We start from the raw sequence: 17885 nt of genomic DNA on the forward strand, positions 1-17885 counted from the left end.
AAAAAGTGAAACATGTCCCTTCAAAAATAAAACAGCGAATTCCATTAACTTTTTTTTTTTTTTTTAATTATTATTATTATTTAAGAACTTGTTGAAAACTGGTATATTGAAACAAGTTAAATATGTTACCTTAGAACACCTGAATTTCGCACTCAGAATATATAACATTTGTAAATAAAAAGTGCAAATGCTCAATATATCCCATGCAGAACAGTTTTGAGTAAACATTTTGAAAAACTTGAAAATGAAGGGACCCGCCTAACAGAAAAAAGATCAAACTATGAACATTTTGCGTCTTTTTACGTCGTGACGTCATCTTCAAAGGTCTTAAAAGTATTAAGCTCATTTTTAAAATGTAAGGAGTAGAAATATATTGCTTAAAAAGTAAGGGTTAAAAGTAAAAAATAGATACTCAAGTAAAGTACGGATACCAGAAAAAATACTCAAGTACAGTAATGAAGTATTTGTACTTTGTTACTTGTCACCTCTGCAGAGCATTACGTACACACAAAATAAAGTCTAAATACATTTATAGATCGGTTATAAATAGATATTAGTGCTGTCAAATTCTTTTTTTTTTTTTTAAATATCTGTAGGGAAGATGAGCCATTTTTCATATTTAGGATCACTACATCAAGGTAATTATAGTTTTGTTGCTAACTAATATATATGCATATATATTTCGGGATGTTGTGCATCCCTTCAAACAAATATAGCATGTCCAAAAAAAACTTATGGGGTAAGTTGACCATTGCTGCAGCCGGGGAAAATTGAGCCATATTCAACTCTGTAATCATACAAATGCAGAAACTTAATATAATATTCAAAACATATAGGCTACAGTCAAAATCACCTTATTACTTTATAGTAAAATGAGCTGGTGGCTCACCGGCTCTACTTACCCTATAGCAGCGGTTCCCAAACTGGGGTACGTCACATGTACCGCTAGGGGTGTATATATATATATATATATATATATATATATATATATATATATATATATATATATATATATATATAGTGGCACAACTCTTTAAAATACACCAAAAGGTGAAGTTCAAATTCTAAATTCAGCAAATCATCAGAAATAAATGAATAAAAAGGCCTAAATTCAAGGTTAATGTTGGACGAGACACAGGAAAGAGTTTAGACGAGCCTGCCGACACAAATAAATGATGAATAACATGAGCTAAGAAGTATATTCTAAGGGGTACATGGGGCAATAAAGTTTGGTAAACACTGCCTAGAGCTACCATTATGACTTTATTAGACCCCACAGCTAAAATGGTTCATTTTTGTGCTAGGTTGTATCATCATGTTAGCTCATAGATACCACAATTGATGTATAAAACACATTTAAAATGATCTAATTTGGTCTAAACACAATTCTCATGAAGGTTATGATCGACTAAATTAACTTTCAAGAGTGAAAAATGCTTTTTTGGAAATAAATGTCTAACCACTTTACCCATGTGGTCCTTACCTTCACAGAATCCATGAAATATTGCCTTCCTCCTAAATATGTGGTTGCATGATCAATGTACTGTATGTTTTACCATTTCCGAGCAACAAGGAGTGGCTCAATTTACCCCTATTGTGTTGTTGGATTATGAATGGAACGTGTTCCAGAAATTGTATTGTCCAAATCAACAACAAAGCTTCGGTATTTGTTCAAAGTGCTTTTTTTCTTTTAAATTCTCCTTGAAAATCTGAACTTTAATTAAAACAATTCATTTGTAGCCGCTGCTAATTATGAGCCAAACTACAAAGTCATAGCAATATGATCTTTGTGTTTTCAACCAGCTAACAGCAGAGCATGGGATTAGCCTGGAATGTTTAGTCATTGGTAAAAAAAAAAAAAGGGAAAATTGATTAAAATTATATATATTTTTATTATTATTAATCAAATACACTTCACACACAATAAATAATAAATAACTGTATCATAAACCTAAACTTTCTCAAATATAAATCTAGTAATAAAATGCAGTATAAAAATATCTGAGGTGGCACACTTGTTACTTTGTGCACTTATTCTGGCTACTCTGTATTTGTAACACACTTTAATATACATGATCAAAAACTAATTCTAGAAGATGAAAAAATGACGCTGGGGTCGCTGGACATTTGTGATACCAAAATGGGAACACGGGAACATTACTGATTGTGTGCAGTGCAGGAAATATGTTCAAAAATATACAATCTCTTTGCTGTTATCATGTTTCTTGTACTATCAGTGACAGTGTTTTAGTGAGTGACTCAGCATTAAAAAGTCCACCTCCAACACTGCTAATGACCACAGTTGAGACTTGCATGTAATCCAACCCGATCGTATGTTAACTCTTTTCCTCACTCCTGTTGTATTTATCTGTGACAACTGTTTAAAGAAAAGTTGAAAATCACATAAGGAAAACAAGTTATCTGCTAAAAGTGAGTTGTGTTTTTACTTTATATATATTAAAAAATGGATTTTTTGGATGTTTAAGTGAATTGTGGGTTCTTTCTGCAGGACTGCAGTCGACATGATTGGGAATGTACATTGAGGATCTTGTGAATAAATACTTGAAGAGACAGATCTAGCTGAGTATCAGACACCATATGCACTGGCATACAGCAAAGCAAACTCCTGCTCCCAGTAAGGAATTACATCACCTTAGTCAGGCCAGGGGAGATACCTCCAACACAGCAGAGGTTCTTGGCGGGCTTGCTTGCCTCAGCTTGGGACTGGCAGCTGCCAGTGGATCTTGGGAGAAAGCTGAAGTTGCCATTATTTTGCCCACCTGTAGCTGGTGTTTGGCTCCCTCTGTGTTACTGCCAATTCCTTTCTGTGCCTTGCTCATGTACTGACTCATGTGCCTACGTATCTCTACCTTTCTCTCTACCTGTTGTAGAGAGAAAGGTTATTGACATTTTGCTGGTGGACATCCTTCTTGGTCATGACTTGGTCCATATCTAAGCTAGGCAGGTAGCATTAGGGGTCTTTCCTGTGGACTTGTCTTGGATGGTGGTTGCCTCAGCTGGGATTCAAACTCAGTTTGACTGTGTGACGGTCCAATGTTTACTGTACTGTCCAGCTGCTATTAATCATATGTCTTTAAATTTAAAATAAACTTTTGTTGTTATAATAATAATATTAATAACAATAATGACGATGATGATGAAATAATGTTAATAGTATTGAAGCCTCTTTTTAAAAACAAAGATTCTCAGGGAGCAACATGGTGAAATAGTGGTTAGCAAAAAAACAAGTCAGGTTCGATCATTAGATAAACCTCCTTGGACACCTTCTGTGTGGTGTTTACATGTTCTAACCTTGGTTGAACAGGCAGCCAGTGTGTTGGCCCTGCAACAAACTGGCTGCCTGTGCTGGGTGTACCCTAGGCAGGGTGTACCCCCTAACCAAAACCCCACTGGCATAGGTACCATCAAACACTGTGAACCTGTACAGGAAGATGACATAACGCTTTATTTGTGGTGTCACTAAAGCAGAAACATCAGTACAGTAAATGTCTTTGTAAAAATGTGTGTTCAGGACACTTGTCACAATGTTCACATCCACAGATTGCAGCTGGAGTCAGATAATCTCTATCTTCTAACGGTCAAAGAATCCCAAGTTGACAAGGCAAGAACCACAGCAACCACTAAACTAATAAATTAAATAAACTCTGTTCAGCACAAGTAGGTGGTTGTCTTTGTGTGGGCGTGAGGGGGTGAGTTATCATGACTGCATGTGCAAAATGAATAAAATAATCAGGAATTTACACTTCCTTCTATCTCACCATAAAAACGTTGACTTGGAGGGAGAAGTGGACTAACTCAGAAAATGCATTATTATGCTTAAGTGCAAATGAACACCTAAGGACATTAGCATAATTTCGGTCATCCATTTAACTAAGAAGGATTCATGCTGTGCAGACCAGTAAAAGTGAAAGAGACTCACTGCATGAATGAATGAATGAATGAAGGAAGCTGTAATCGGGGAACTCAACAAGCTGTGACATGTCCAACTTAATGTCGGGCAACGTGTCATCATCTTCATTCCTGAAGCATTAGTCACCTGATCCTCACCTTTGCTCCACTTCACTTTCATATGACACCATTAAACAGTGACACATGCCCTGTGTGTTATGTCTTGCTCACAGGGTATTTCATTGATGAACACGGGCACTCAGAACAACAGGTACAAGTCCGGGAAGTCTCCTATTCCTGTTTTACTCTCATTTATTGATGAGAGAAACCAAGACTAAACTTTACTGACTCAATTATGCCAGGTGAGAAACATTATTAAGCAGTTATAAATGCAGGTGTCCATTGAATGGACACCATATGTCTCCACAATTGCATTTTCACCATAAATATTGACAGCCTGTATCCTCAGGGGGAAAATTAGCAGTAATCGGAGACATCAGTGCAACAGTCAGCGGCCAACAGAAATCAGTCGTTGCCGGGAACCCAGTCCTCAGGGACTGCAAGGTCAGCAGCTGCTGTCCCACACTGAGCTTACCAGACCACAGCGTGCACATTTTAATCTTCAATACATTCTGCATGCAAGTGAGGAATGGTAATCTAAATGGAGTTGAAGTAAGTGAGCAGCTTCTCTGCTATTTGGGTGACTCATCTCCACAAGCATGTGTGCATGCTGATGTGGTTTGGGAAGTGAGAGTGAGTGCCAAAAGCCACTCATCAATGAGGCACATGTGCCTGACTGTGAAAGAATTAATGATGCTGTCCACAGTTCTTCCTGTACTAAAACTAGCTGTCAATGTGAGGCAAGCAATAGTAGCTTCTAGCAGTATGATGAAACATGAGCAGGGAGTGGTTTAACTGTGTTACGCAAAAAGCTTTTGTTATGAACGTTTCCTATAATTGTAAAAGAAAAGAAAAAAAGATCTGTTGTAGTGTATGTAATAGGCAGCTTTAATCAGATGTTTTGATAGATTTACAAGAAACAAATGCTGGTCAGTTGGAGTTTTGCTATTTAAAATACAGCGACTCATCTTGTGAGTCTAATTGGTGAAATTATAGTTTATAAAACAATATTTTGATATGATTCTTGTAAAAAATATAAACTGTCAGTTACAGGAAAACATACACTGAAGGTCACACCCTATTTAAAAATGACTGATGAACATTTAAACACCCTCAACTAAAAAGGTTTATGCTTTTATAACTATCATATTTTTGACCGCTCAGTCTCAAATTGTAGGTAACACTGACATTGTATTGTAAAATCTCCTAGATTAGGTAAGGTTTAATATATAAATGCAGCTATTGTTCACTAATAAACTTTATGTTTATTATGTTAATGGTATCTCAGGAAATGTGTATACCCTGAAGTTTCACTGTACAGCTTTTAATGATCAATGATAGACAGGTGGAAAAATAAATAAGTATATTCATTCATTAATTTAACTTCCATACACACACACACACTCTCTCACTCACACACACACACACACACACACACACACACACACACACACACACACTAGAAAGATGCACAAAATCCCTACCATGTATCAATATAAAAATAATGACACATATTTCTTAACAAACATCTTACATTTAAGGTTTGGTTAAGGTTAGGTGCAGACATTTGAAGGAAGGAAGTGTTCAATTAGCATTGAGTCAGAGTAATTTAGAATTACTGTATTGCTAACATTAACTTTACAGTCTATCCAAAATCAGAAAACGTTTAATTACATTACAATACAATACATAGTGAATAATGCACTGGTGTGAATGAGAAACAAAAATATCATGAAACAATATTTAGTGTTAATTTATACTAGTGTCAGTGTCGTGAAAGAATAATAAATAACAATAATAATATGTTTTCTATAATTAAAGTGTTTTATTCATTGATATATTTAAGAACTAAACAACGTTTTTCCACATTTACTAAATGAGGTAAAATATATTTAGAAAATATTACAAAGTTTGCTCAATTCAAACTTGCTGGTAAAATGTTGTAAATTATTGATTAATATTGTTGTTGTTATCATTATTTTCTTGGATACCTTTAATTGATTGATTTTGTTCTTGACGTTATTGATGTATTTTTATTTTTTTAATCACCCTGTGTGTTCTGTCGTTGTTTTTGTCATTTCTTTCTGTTCCAGCAGTGGATATTTTGTCACGTAAATGTTTTGTTGACTAAAAACAACTACTCCACTGATTAAATGTGACACTATTTCCGTCCCTGCGGCCGCAGAACTGCAGCACGTTTTCAGTTTTCGTGTTCAGACAGTGTGTTGCAGTAGACCGAGGATTCTCTGAGGAGGAAACTTTCTCCTTATATGGGCAATGACGTCACACACGTTTCGTGAGAGATTCCAGACGCTGCGAAATTCCCGTAAGTGAGGAGGGGCGTAGAGAAAACTAAAGTCCGCTTTAAGAGTTTACAACCCCACAATCACCACCATACTTACCACCCTGGGTAGATGACTAAGAACAGCTAAAGCGGACGGAAGCGTGTTTTACAGCATTTAAGAAGGATTTGAATAAACCCGAGATCGCTTTTCATTTCCGTTCTCCCCCTGCTAAAGGCGACATATTGGACTCTACCGTCTTACTGCAATAAGGTGGGTTTGCCCGAAAATTAAACTGACACGCTCTGTCGTGACACTGAAGTCATTTGTTGAGACGTCAGGCCCGTTTCCACGCGTTTGGACATCGTTTTAATTTGTCAGCGAAGCAGCGAGGATGTACCGACACTTTGGCGGCCAAAGCAGAGGCGACCCAGTATCTGGATCAAGTTCTGGGTCTCTGGGAAACACCATCACTCCCAGCACTCCCAGCACTCAGCAGGAACAGGTAGGAGTGTTTCCACTGGACACATGTGCAATCCACTCACTATGATGACACAGGAGCAGGAAGGTCGCTATATAAACCAAACTCATTTAATCATAAAATATGGAGGTGTTGGTATTTTTTCACTGTCTATTAGGGCTGGGCAATATAGCATGATTCAAGATATACCTAGTTTTCTATTTTGACCATATAAAAAAAGACAATATTGCCTATAATGAGATATTTCTATACTTTTTTAACTTGTTTTTATTCATAGAATCACACAGTAACAATCACATCATACAATAATTTAATATTATTCATAGAGTACAGTCATTGTCCTTCTTTATAATTTTAACATATTTCTGAGATAAACATTTTTATAGCTTATTTTATTTTTATTTTTTGTATTAAAATACTTGTTTTAGGTGTTGCTGCTTTTGTAACTTCTCAGGACACCATGTCAGATGGATTGCTGAGTGCATCCTAACCTAAGACAGAATTCACTCACACGTGCTGTCCCTTAGAGGAGGGAAAAGGCTAAAGTGGCACTTATTGTGCAGCTGTTTAATAAATGTGGCATTTTTCATAAGCAAATTTAATCCATAATTGTCTTTCTGGTGAAACTTTGAGTTAGAAATACTGAGGTTAATATCATGTATCGCCATTTTCAAAGAAAATATCAAGAAAATAGTTTTAGTTAATATTGTCCAGCTCTATTATTTATAGAGTAGCTGTGAAATACAACATGTCACATTGCAGTTTTACAAACTCTAGGGAAAACAAAGTTAATCTGAATAAGGATTATCATATGTTTTACTGTAAGTCTACAAATACTTTGTCATTGACTTTAAGTGACTGTCACTGTGTTTGTAAAAGAAAACTTTGTTAGAGCAACCCAGCTTTAAAAAAAACAATGATGAATCTAAATAAACAGACTTGTTTGAAATGTGTCATCGCAAAAATAAACACAGAAAAAGCTAAAGCAGCATTGCATAGTATAAATAGGTAAAATTAGTCTGAGGTTGTGTTAAAGAGTCTGGTAAATGTAGTGTCCTTATTATTCACCAATGTCACACTTTTGTCTTCCACAGAAGTTCACCATGGCAGGCAGCAGCCAGTACGTGCCCAGCCTTGATGCCATCACTACCAACCAGGACCTGCAGTGGCTGGTCCAGCCCTCCCTCATGCATCCACCTGGGCCTTCCCGGTCCCCTGTTCCCCCTTACCCCACCCTGTCAGGTCCTCGGCCCCTGGGCCCTCTGCCTTCACAGTCCCATCTCCTCAGACCAGGGGTCATAAGGGCAGCAGCACACACCTCTACGCGGCGCAGGAATGATGAGCAGGTGAGTGAGATTGTTGTGGATTGATCCTATTTCTGCTGAGTAGTTAGAGTGGTAATTCAGGGAGTGCGGGATGACGAGGAGGTGATGGCTCAATCTTTTCTATGTAACTAGTGTGCAATATCCTGTCATTGACTGTAACAAATTAGGGTCACCTCCCATTGGGCTGTAGACAAAATCTACTTATTTAACAACAAAAAAAACCCACCTAAAATAGTAAAAATTACTGTTGAGATTGTATTTATTTATTTTATTAAATGGGACAATATGTATTAGTAAACATTTACATGTACCAGAGGGCTAATTTCTATCCCCCGTCTGTTGATTTGAGACAATTTACCTTTATTGCAGGTGTAGCTTCTGTGTTTGATGGTGTTTCCTTTGAGCCACTGTTGACTTAGTAAAGTTATCAGATTGTTTGTGAACCACAAACCAGCAGAGCTGCTTTGTTAAAAAGATCAAATCCAAAGTAACTTGATGTGAGGCTGATTCTTACTCTAAAGTTACTGAAAAGGACTTGGCATCAGTAGCTTGTGGCACATATCACGTCCACTGGGCTGTAAGTATGCCACAGGAAGTAGACTGTCATGTGACTCACATGGCAATTGATTAAGTGTGACTCACACCTGAGTCATGGGTGTTGGCTGAGCATGACTCATCTGAATGAAAGGGCGCGAAACATTGGATCAACAGCAGTTATTCAGTCAGTTATTCATTTTGAAACCAGAGTGAATGCTTTTGAAAAGACACAAGTGTAGATGTTTCTAAGTTATGATGTGATGACTCAGTGTGCACACATGGTGGTAGTATTTGTCCTGAGTCAGCTCCACACATGGGTCCAATCTTTGACTGTGATACAGTAGTTTGGAATTGTCTTGTATTGTCAGCTTTTTGGGTTTGATCATATTTTGTGCTTTTCTACATCCCAGCTATCACAGGAGGAGTTGGAAAGACGCAGAATAAGAAGGGAGCGGAACAAACTGGCTGCTGCAAAGTGTCGCAATCGTCGTCGGGAGCTCACAGACTCGCTTCAAAACGTGAGAGATCTCTGCACATGTGATCAAATCATTTATTCTAGACCAGTGGTTCTCATAACCCCCCCCCTCAATTACCCCCTGTAGTGCCATCGCGTACCCCTAGGGGTACACATACCCCCATTTGAGAAACACTGCTCTAGATGACATGTTAATAAGAGAGTGCATTTTCTTCTGTCTTAAAGACTTGTTTGTACATTTGCCTGTACTTTGAAAAGGACTATTCATCTTAGCTTAGAACGTGGCCTCCTGGGGTCTCTTTTACTTTGTGGGGTTTTTTTTATCATTCTATTTAGACCCCAGTTCTAAAAAGATTTGTGTGAATGATTTCAAATCCCTCTATTTTTGTGTTTTGTTCTGCCCTGGTGTAGGAGACTGATGACCTGGAAGATGAAAAGTCTCGCCTACAAAAAGAAATTGCTGAGCTGCAGAAGGAGAAAGAGAAGCTTGAGCTGGTCCTTGAGGCTCACCGTCCCATTTGTAAAATTGAGGATTCGGATTCTGATTCAGATCCAACTCCATCCATTTCCTCCTTGGCTTCCATCAAACTGGAGCCTGAGGATGGCAGCGCATCCAGGCTGTCGAGCAAACCAGCAGCGAAGATGGAGAAGCCCAAACCAAAGATAACCATCCCAACCAAGCCCCCCACATCGTCCCCTTCTACTGCTGTCACTGAATCTGAGTCCCTGCACACCCCGGTCCTCTTCACCCCTTCACTCATGTCTTTCACAGCTGGCATGGTCTTCAATTATCCTTCAGCTCCTTTAGACACCAGTGCCTCCGCGTTGTCCCACAGTGCATCCAACCAAGGGAACGTCCAGCAGGCTCCTGCACCGCAGCCATGTGGCGTCGCCCACCGTCGCAGCAGTAGCAGTGGCGACCAATCAGATCACTCCCTGCACTCACCAACCATCTTCACATTGTGATTGGTGCTTCAACACTAATGTTGATGTTAGGAAGACACAGAAAGTTCTTCTTTGTGACCCTTTCAAAGCTAACAGTGTAAACCTGTTAATCGTGGCCTTATCAAGATCAGAATGTTACACTCTTTTTACACACAGTCTTTATGTATATCATGTTGAAAGCTATGACTATGAATGAGTTCTCTTCAAAAAGCAGTGCATGCTTAATTTTATTTCTATAGTTATAGAAACATTTGTTATAACACTGTTATGTAAGAATTTGAAGTGTTACCTCTTTTTTTGATATGCTAAATATGATTTAACTTAAAAACAAAAACACTGCTAAAGAAACTAAATGTAAGTCTTGACAAATAATCCTTATTTTTGTCAAAACCTTTTAAATGCATATCTGTTTTTTCATTGTGTCAGGGAGTGTCTTATTGATCATTTATCAATAGTAAAAAAAAAACGTTTGAGTTCTGCAAAATATCTCATTTTTTATTACTTTACCATTATTGAACCTATGAATTAAGTTTTTATTATAAAAGCAATGCTAAATGTATTTTCTATTGTTGTAGAAGCATTTGTGATAGCACTGTTATGCAATAAGTTATATTAGTTAAACATTGTTCCCACTTCTATGTTTTAGTGTGTAACACCAGTATATTATCAAATATATTTTAAAAGCTTATAAACAAATAGTCTTTATATTTGTAGTAATCTTGAAGAAAATATCAATAACTGAATATGAAAACTATTGATCACTAAAGGCCGGGCCTAGGAGTTGATAAAGAATTTTTAAACTATATTTATTTTTTAGAGTGTAATATATACAAAGGATATTTTTGTAGTGTTTTTTATGGATTTGGTGGGCAGTGCCTTACTCTTGTCTTCCAATGGATTTGCACCACTTGACAAACCAATAATTAAACAATTTTTAAAATGCATTGGTGTGAAGTTATTTCTGTAAAACAGGATGTTTAGACTAACATATCCACCATATTCATAAAGGACAAAACATATACAGGACACAGGTAATGCTGCACTAAGTGTATCATGCATTTGGCAAACATGGATTATAATCAGTGTTGGGTAAGTTACTCTAAACTTGTAATATATATATATATATATATATATTACTAGTTACTGTGATAAAAATTTAATCTATTTGTATTACAATATTCCTGTTTTTTTTTATTTTTTAAATGTAACTGTTACACTACTTTGAGTTACTTTTGGTCCAGAACACTAATTATATCACACTGATAGTGTTCAAATAACAACGGTTTAAGTTTTGTTTCAGAAAGCTCTATTTTGTTCCCCATAAGTTATATTTAACTATAATGATCATCTTTTTTCCTCAAATAATTACAAACAAATATGCACTGAAATTAAATATGCATGTAACTTGAGATACTTTTTAATTGTAACTAGTAACATATTTACTTTTCACTTTTGTCATGAGTTACACTACTGACTCTGAGTTACTTCAAAAAGGAATATATTACTGTAATATATTACAAAAATAACTAGTTACTCCCAACACTGATTGTAATGAAGCAGGGTTCCTCAGTCACTGGGTCCTGTTTTTTACTGCAACATTTACCTCAATTAGAAGATATCTTATTTAGATTTTAATGTAAACACTGTATGTGGTGAGCTAAAGGTCTAAGACAAGTGTTAGAAACCGTTTGAAAGACATAATCAATTATTCCAAAGCATAGTTTTGGTTTCATCTTCACCAATGTAAACATTAGCTTCTTTACCTTAAATTGAGAATAAAGTTAAAACTGGAGTTTTAATGTGGTAATGCCATAACCTGAGTAACATGATGGTGTAACTGTTAGCATTATTACCATGCAGAGAAGGCCCATGGGTGCTAGGTTCCTTTGAAACTTTGTATGGAGTTTGCATGTTCTCCATGGGCCTACATAGGTTTTCTCAGGTTTCCTCCTACAGTCAAACAATTTGGGTTGATTGAAGTCCCTATTGAGTTCAATTATAATTGAACTTGCGTAATTGATCATGAATTACAATTATGGCGTAATTATATTTGTAATTGTAATTGCTGTTTCAATCATAATTAAATTGTAATTGAGTTCAGATATTTTTTTACTTTATAATTGTACTTGGCATTGGAATTCTATAGAAACTATTAATTATAATTTAATTTAACATAAACCTGGGGAACCATGTTACAGTTCAATGGTTTACACACATGCAGTCAATAATTATTATTAAAATGTGTTTCATATCAACTTTTCCCACTGCCTGTCAGTTCTCTTGAGAATTATTTTAACATTGAAAAAAAATCCTAATAATCGCGAGATATACTGACAGCAAAAACGCATATACCAAGAACATTAAAACTAATATTTTTATTGATTAGGAAGCCTAACAAGGAAACCAAGAGATTTGAAACAAATTAGGTGATAGATCATATTTTTAGTGTATTTTACAGCTGATTTAAGACATGGGTCAAACTGATCAGTTATCATAAGAGATGCTAACAGAAAGCTAACACAAGAGGAAGGTAGGGCTGGGCAAAAAAAATGATTTAATCGATCAATCGAATTTGTGGATAAAAACAATTTTTATTTTGCAAATTCAAGTTTAAAAAATAATAATTATTTTTTTTTTTTGTTCCCACCACAGTTTCTTCAGACTTTTTCACCGTCTGATGTGAGCCCGCCCCCTCTTTGTTTACACGTGTTTACCCTTTGAATAGGCTATGTGTGCCACAGGCATGCTCAATTTTTTATTCACACTATGCTGAGATGCTATGGGAAGAGTTTATCATTAATTTAATTGTAATGTTATAGAATATGTAATTATCTGATTTCTTAATCAGATAATTTAAGCTACTGTGAAGTCGCTGTTGTACTTTTGCTTAAATCTGGGTTAAAGCTTGAAATAGTTGAATGACAGAGCCTCATTTACTTTTTATTTTGGGATTGTTCTATGTATTTTAACCCTTGAGGACAATCACAACAATAAAGCTGCACTTTTGACAATATATCTGTTCATTTTTAGTCATTTTTAAGTGCAATAAAAAAAACTTTATTTTTTTTTTTTTAAATTGGTGATCCAGCCCGAGAGGAAGGTAACATTTTATGGGGTTATTTTTTAAAGGCCCAGTAATTGTGATTAAGTGAAAATGAACTTTGGTAATTGAGAATGTAATTGAATCGTAATTGACTTTCATGGGAAAAGTAAGAATTTTAACTTTAATTGGGAAAATTGCAGAGCACTGTATTTGTGAACATTGATAGTTGAAGATGTAATTGTAAATAAAAAATGTAATTGACCCCAACCTTGGTCCCTACATTGCAAGTAGGCCCTGTGACAGACTGAGCCTGATCACATGACACTGTACACACTGTGTAAAGGTGCAGTGGTTGAATGAATCAATGAATGAATGAAGCCAAAGGTTGACAGACAGACAATATAAGAGGATTAAGACATCTGTCAAGTAACCACAGTGTCCGCCACGCTTCTATGAACCCTCATGAATACACCATGAGAAAAACTAAACAAACCTTGCTCATGGATGTTGTTATTGTTTATAACAGGGTTGGGCTCAATTACATTTTTCAGTTGCATTTACGTTTTCAATTACCCATGTTCAATTACAATTTCATTACGACGACACTGACCAGCATTTTTTTCCAATTTCAATTAAATTACGACTACTTTACATCCTCAGAAAATCAATTACAATTACGTTCTCAATTACTAAATTGAAATTACAATTAATCACAATTGCTGTGCCTGAAAAAAAAATAATAATAAAAGTAAACCTTCACCTTGTGTTAGCTTTCTGTTAGCATCTCTTATGGGAACGGGTCCTAAATCAGCTGTAAATTACACGAAAAACAAATATCTATCATCTAATGTATTTCTTATCTAATAATTTCTTTGTCAGGCTTCCTAATCAATGAAAATATAGGTTTTAATATTTTTGGTGTGGGCGTCTGAGCTTTTTTTGTCAGTATACCCCTCGATTTAAATTTTTCTTAATGGTAAAATGTTTATTTGTACAGTTGCCATACGGACAACCACCGGTGCTATTGGTACGTTTACCGCAGTACACGTACGTAGCATCTTAGGGTTAGGGTTAGGTTTAGGGCTAACTTATAACCCTATATCGCCACAATTTTTAGGGTTAGGGTTTGGTTTACGGTTAAGTTTAGTCTTAGTCACGTGACCTAAACTGGCCAATGAGGGGTGCTGCATTCGAATAGAATGTCAGTATATTGATACGGCAACCATACATATAGCCACTGCCTTTTAATAATTGTTAACAACAAGAACTGTAACATGCTTCCCCAGTTTGTATCAATTTTTAAAGAATTTTCATGGTAATTACAATTACAAAGTCAATTATCTAAACTCAATTCCAATTTATTTACAATTACGACAGCAACAGATTTTAAAATCCACAATTACACCAGAATTGTAAATAAATATCAATTATGCTATTACAATTAGAATTGACCCCAGCCTCTGGTTTATAACCCAGATGTTGTTTCTCTAAATCCCTGACTGTGAACACTGTCATATTTGTTCATCCATTCCTAAAATAAACTAAGTGAATCTCTCACTAATACACTCACGGCTCAGAGAGCATCGGGTGGTTAGAATGGGGTTAGTGAGAGATGGGCCGAAAAAGTGGAGAGCTGGAGGGGGAGGAGGGGAAATCTGTGACTTCTATGCATCACTAAGTGCGTTAAAGCATTACCGTCCACTTCAGCTCTCCCCACTGTGCAAACGGGGATCCAAAAATAAAACTGATGAATGTCTATAGAATCTGTCCAACATGATGGAAGCATCAATCAAGCACAGCTTATTCATGCGTGAAGGTCACAACAACAAGTGCAGAAATCAATCCTTCACTCTGTGTAAATGTAAATGCTTTTTGTTGTGCAAAGTCAGACACGCAAAGAAAGGTCAGAGCGGCACAAAGTGTCACAGCAACTGTATTTAAAGCTCTTCAGTGCACTACCAGCATTGGCCACCGATAAACAAGTAAACCACAAAGTAAATCTGTTCTAATCCTATGTGTATCATCATCATCTATGATTTCAACTGAACTCAGTAACATAGTTGATACAAATAAACCAACACAAAGAAGGTGTTACAGAATAAATGCAGAGCAAGAGTTACAAAGGAGAAGGCTGACGATTGGCCAACCTGAAAACACTGGGAGATATGGAAGGTGAACACAGACAACAGCATGAAAAATAACACCAGTGGATTCAATAAGCCTTGGTTGATAGAGTTAAAAAAGGAATCAAACTCATACTTTCCAGTTTCATTAAAAGAGTTTCCAGTTTTTTTTCTATAAAAAAGTGACACAACTTATCAGAGGTCCAATGATATCCCTCGTGTCTGAGAGCTTTCACATTCCAGCACATGTTAGCATTACAACATACAGCAGCCGCACCCTCACGCTGGTCTGTAGGCCTGAACAAACCGTGACAATCATCATGCACATATGGCACTCCAACCCTGCCCGGAGGAAGAGAGTGCATTAAATATCACACACAACTATGGGCTCCCATCACAAAGCATTATCAAATACTTGTTTTTTTTTTTGTTGGTTTTTTCAGTGCTATTCGACTCAGTGGAATAATTATGGCTCAAAACTGGATTGAGATTTATCATAAGCAATTTTTCCTATGATTCAAGTTGATGTTGTCCAGTGCAATAGAAAAAAGTCTTCTACAAGTGTAGGCTAGACCAGTGCATGAGACAATTTTGTATTTGTGACTCATTTTTGGTCCCATTTTTAAATAGCAGACTGCTGAAAAAGGAGGAAAATCATTAGAAAAAACCTTAAAAGGGAGACACATTATCAACTAGTAAACATCTACGAAATGTCCCAAAGTCCTGAAATTTGAAAAGTGAAAACCCAGAGTGGCACACACACGTTTGCAGCATTCAGAAAGCCCTAATGCCTTTTAAAATCCAGTTTAATCAGTGTTGGTGTCAGAGCACCAGTCCTCTCTGTGATGGAGATGGAGAAGCCCTCGTGGTGAGAATGAAGAGGTCAGTCGTCAGGTGAGCACACCAGGTGGAGCTGGTCTGGGCTGCCCACACTGCCCGTGCTGGAGCTGCCGTCCCCCAGGTCCCGGGCCACCATGCAGGGCAGGTTGAGCTCTGTGGAGCCCCCGGGACTGGAATCACTCCTGCTCACACACTCCTCCTCCAGCACCAGGCACAGCTCCTTCAGGTCCAGGTTCTCCTTCACCAGCCCGTCCTGCATGCGTTCTAGGTCAGCCAGCTTTTTCAGGTACCCACCCAGGTCCTCTCGCATCACCTTGGCAGCGTGGTGCCCAAACAGCTGCCACTCCCTGGCCAGCTTCTTCACTTTGAGCCTGTCGTCGTCCAGGAAGCAGCAAAGGTCCCTCAGCTCTCCATTCTCCTCCTGCAGGCGCTGGTTGATGACTTTGAGCTCCCTGATCTCCAAGAGGTGTCCCTGCAGCTGCTTGTTCACCTCTTTGATGAGACGACCACGCTGGATCAGAGCTGAGATCTTCTCCGACTCCTCTTTCCTCAGCCTGTTGACCAGCTCCTCTTTGGAGCAGGACAGCAGCTCCTCATCACACGTTTTGGACAGCTCTACCTCACTCCCCATGCTGGCTCTGAGAGGGCACTACCTGTCCTTTACCTGAGAATCAGAGCAGTGTGCGTGTGTGTGTGTGTGTGTGTGTGTTTCAGAGGCAGTGATCACATCCTCTGAGCACCGGAGGAGAAATCAAGGCAGGAACATGTGATGTCTTTATTTAGAAGCTTCTTCCTCCAAGGCGCAGTGACTCCAGCCTCAGCTTTAATGAGGTCGGCTATGAAAATACAGAACAAATGTCAATCTGCCATCCTCTCCTCTCCCCTCCTCTCCTCTCCTCTCCAGGATGGGTCTCTCCACAGGCCCTCCAGGACCACCGTGTTCTGTTTCCAGTATGTGGAAGGCGACAGGCTCCTGCTGGGCGTTTTCCCCACAAAAAGCAGCCGTACAGTCCCAGTGAATCCACGGGGTCTTGATCCGTGGGCCCAGCCTGCTGATGTGGAGCTTTTTGAAATATATTTTTTTTATCTCGCTGACATCGTCTCATCAGGTTCGGCTGAATGAAGCAGGAACTAAACGGTACAGATCCATCTCCTGGTTTAGACTGAAAACCAAACACACATGTGGCTCTCCTCGTCCCTCAGGTTGGATATATGTGTAGAAGTGTCCGGACTCATCCTCCGAGCAGCGGCTCCGACCGTTAACACAACAATGTCCGCCTGCGCCGCTTCCGCCGCTCGCGCTGCTTTAGTCAGCGCGTCGAACAGAGAGCTGCTCCTTCAAAATAAAAGCACCCACTGCTGCATGCAATTTGATTTATTTTTTTATTCATTTATGTATATATATATATATATTTTTTTTTAGATATTCGTGTATCGAAATGTAACTATGGGTCTCCAGCGGGCGGAATTTGGACTCTACCCGGTCAATGCACATAATGCACATATTCGAGCACTTTTGTAAAACTGATGAGAGAAACAGTATCAAAGCGACAGATTAGACCTCCTCTGCTTCCACACTTTCTCCCAAGCTTTTAACTTGTGATTATGCTTTTTTTTCTTCTGTATTTAACTTTATTATTGTTAAGTTTCTTTTTTGACTTGTGCAATTGTTTTAACAACTGTAAAGTGTCTGAGTTTTTGAAAAGTGCTTATAAATAAAATGTATCATTATTATTGATGGGACAAGTGTGATTTCCGAGAGTGAAAAGGACAGAATGAGTTCTCACTTTAAAAAGGTATTTTTT

The 17885-nt window shown here is 37.7% G+C and overlaps 2 protein-coding genes across 2 annotated transcripts; one reads left to right on the forward strand and one right to left on the reverse strand.

Moving 5' to 3' along the window:
• The first annotated feature begins 6107 nt into the window (after window positions 1–6107).
• Window positions 6108–11003, forward strand: fosl1a (FOS like 1, AP-1 transcription factor subunit a). Its single transcript, XM_028458789.1, has 4 exons — window positions 6108–6816; window positions 7887–8138; window positions 9065–9172; window positions 9541–11003. The coding sequence occupies exons 1-4, from the start codon at window positions 6706–6708 to the stop codon at window positions 10093–10095; spliced, it is 1026 nt and encodes a 341-aa protein (XP_028314590.1). The 5' UTR covers window positions 6108–6705; the 3' UTR covers window positions 10096–11003.
• A 4031-nt stretch (window positions 11004–15034) lies between these two features.
• ccdc85b (coiled-coil domain containing 85B) lies at window positions 15035–17388 on the reverse strand. The gene has a single exon (XM_028458795.1). The coding sequence runs from the start codon at window positions 16709–16711 to the stop codon at window positions 16124–16126; it is 588 nt and encodes a 195-aa protein (XP_028314596.1). The 5' UTR covers window positions 16712–17388; the 3' UTR covers window positions 15035–16123.
• Between the last annotated feature and the right edge of the window lie 497 nt (window positions 17389–17885).

Source organism: Gouania willdenowi, chromosome 10 (genome assembly GCF_900634775.1).
Source record: "Gouania willdenowi chromosome 10, fGouWil2.1, whole genome shotgun sequence".
Classification (NCBI taxonomy): Eukaryota; Metazoa; Chordata; class Actinopteri; order Blenniiformes; family Gobiesocidae; genus Gouania; species Gouania willdenowi.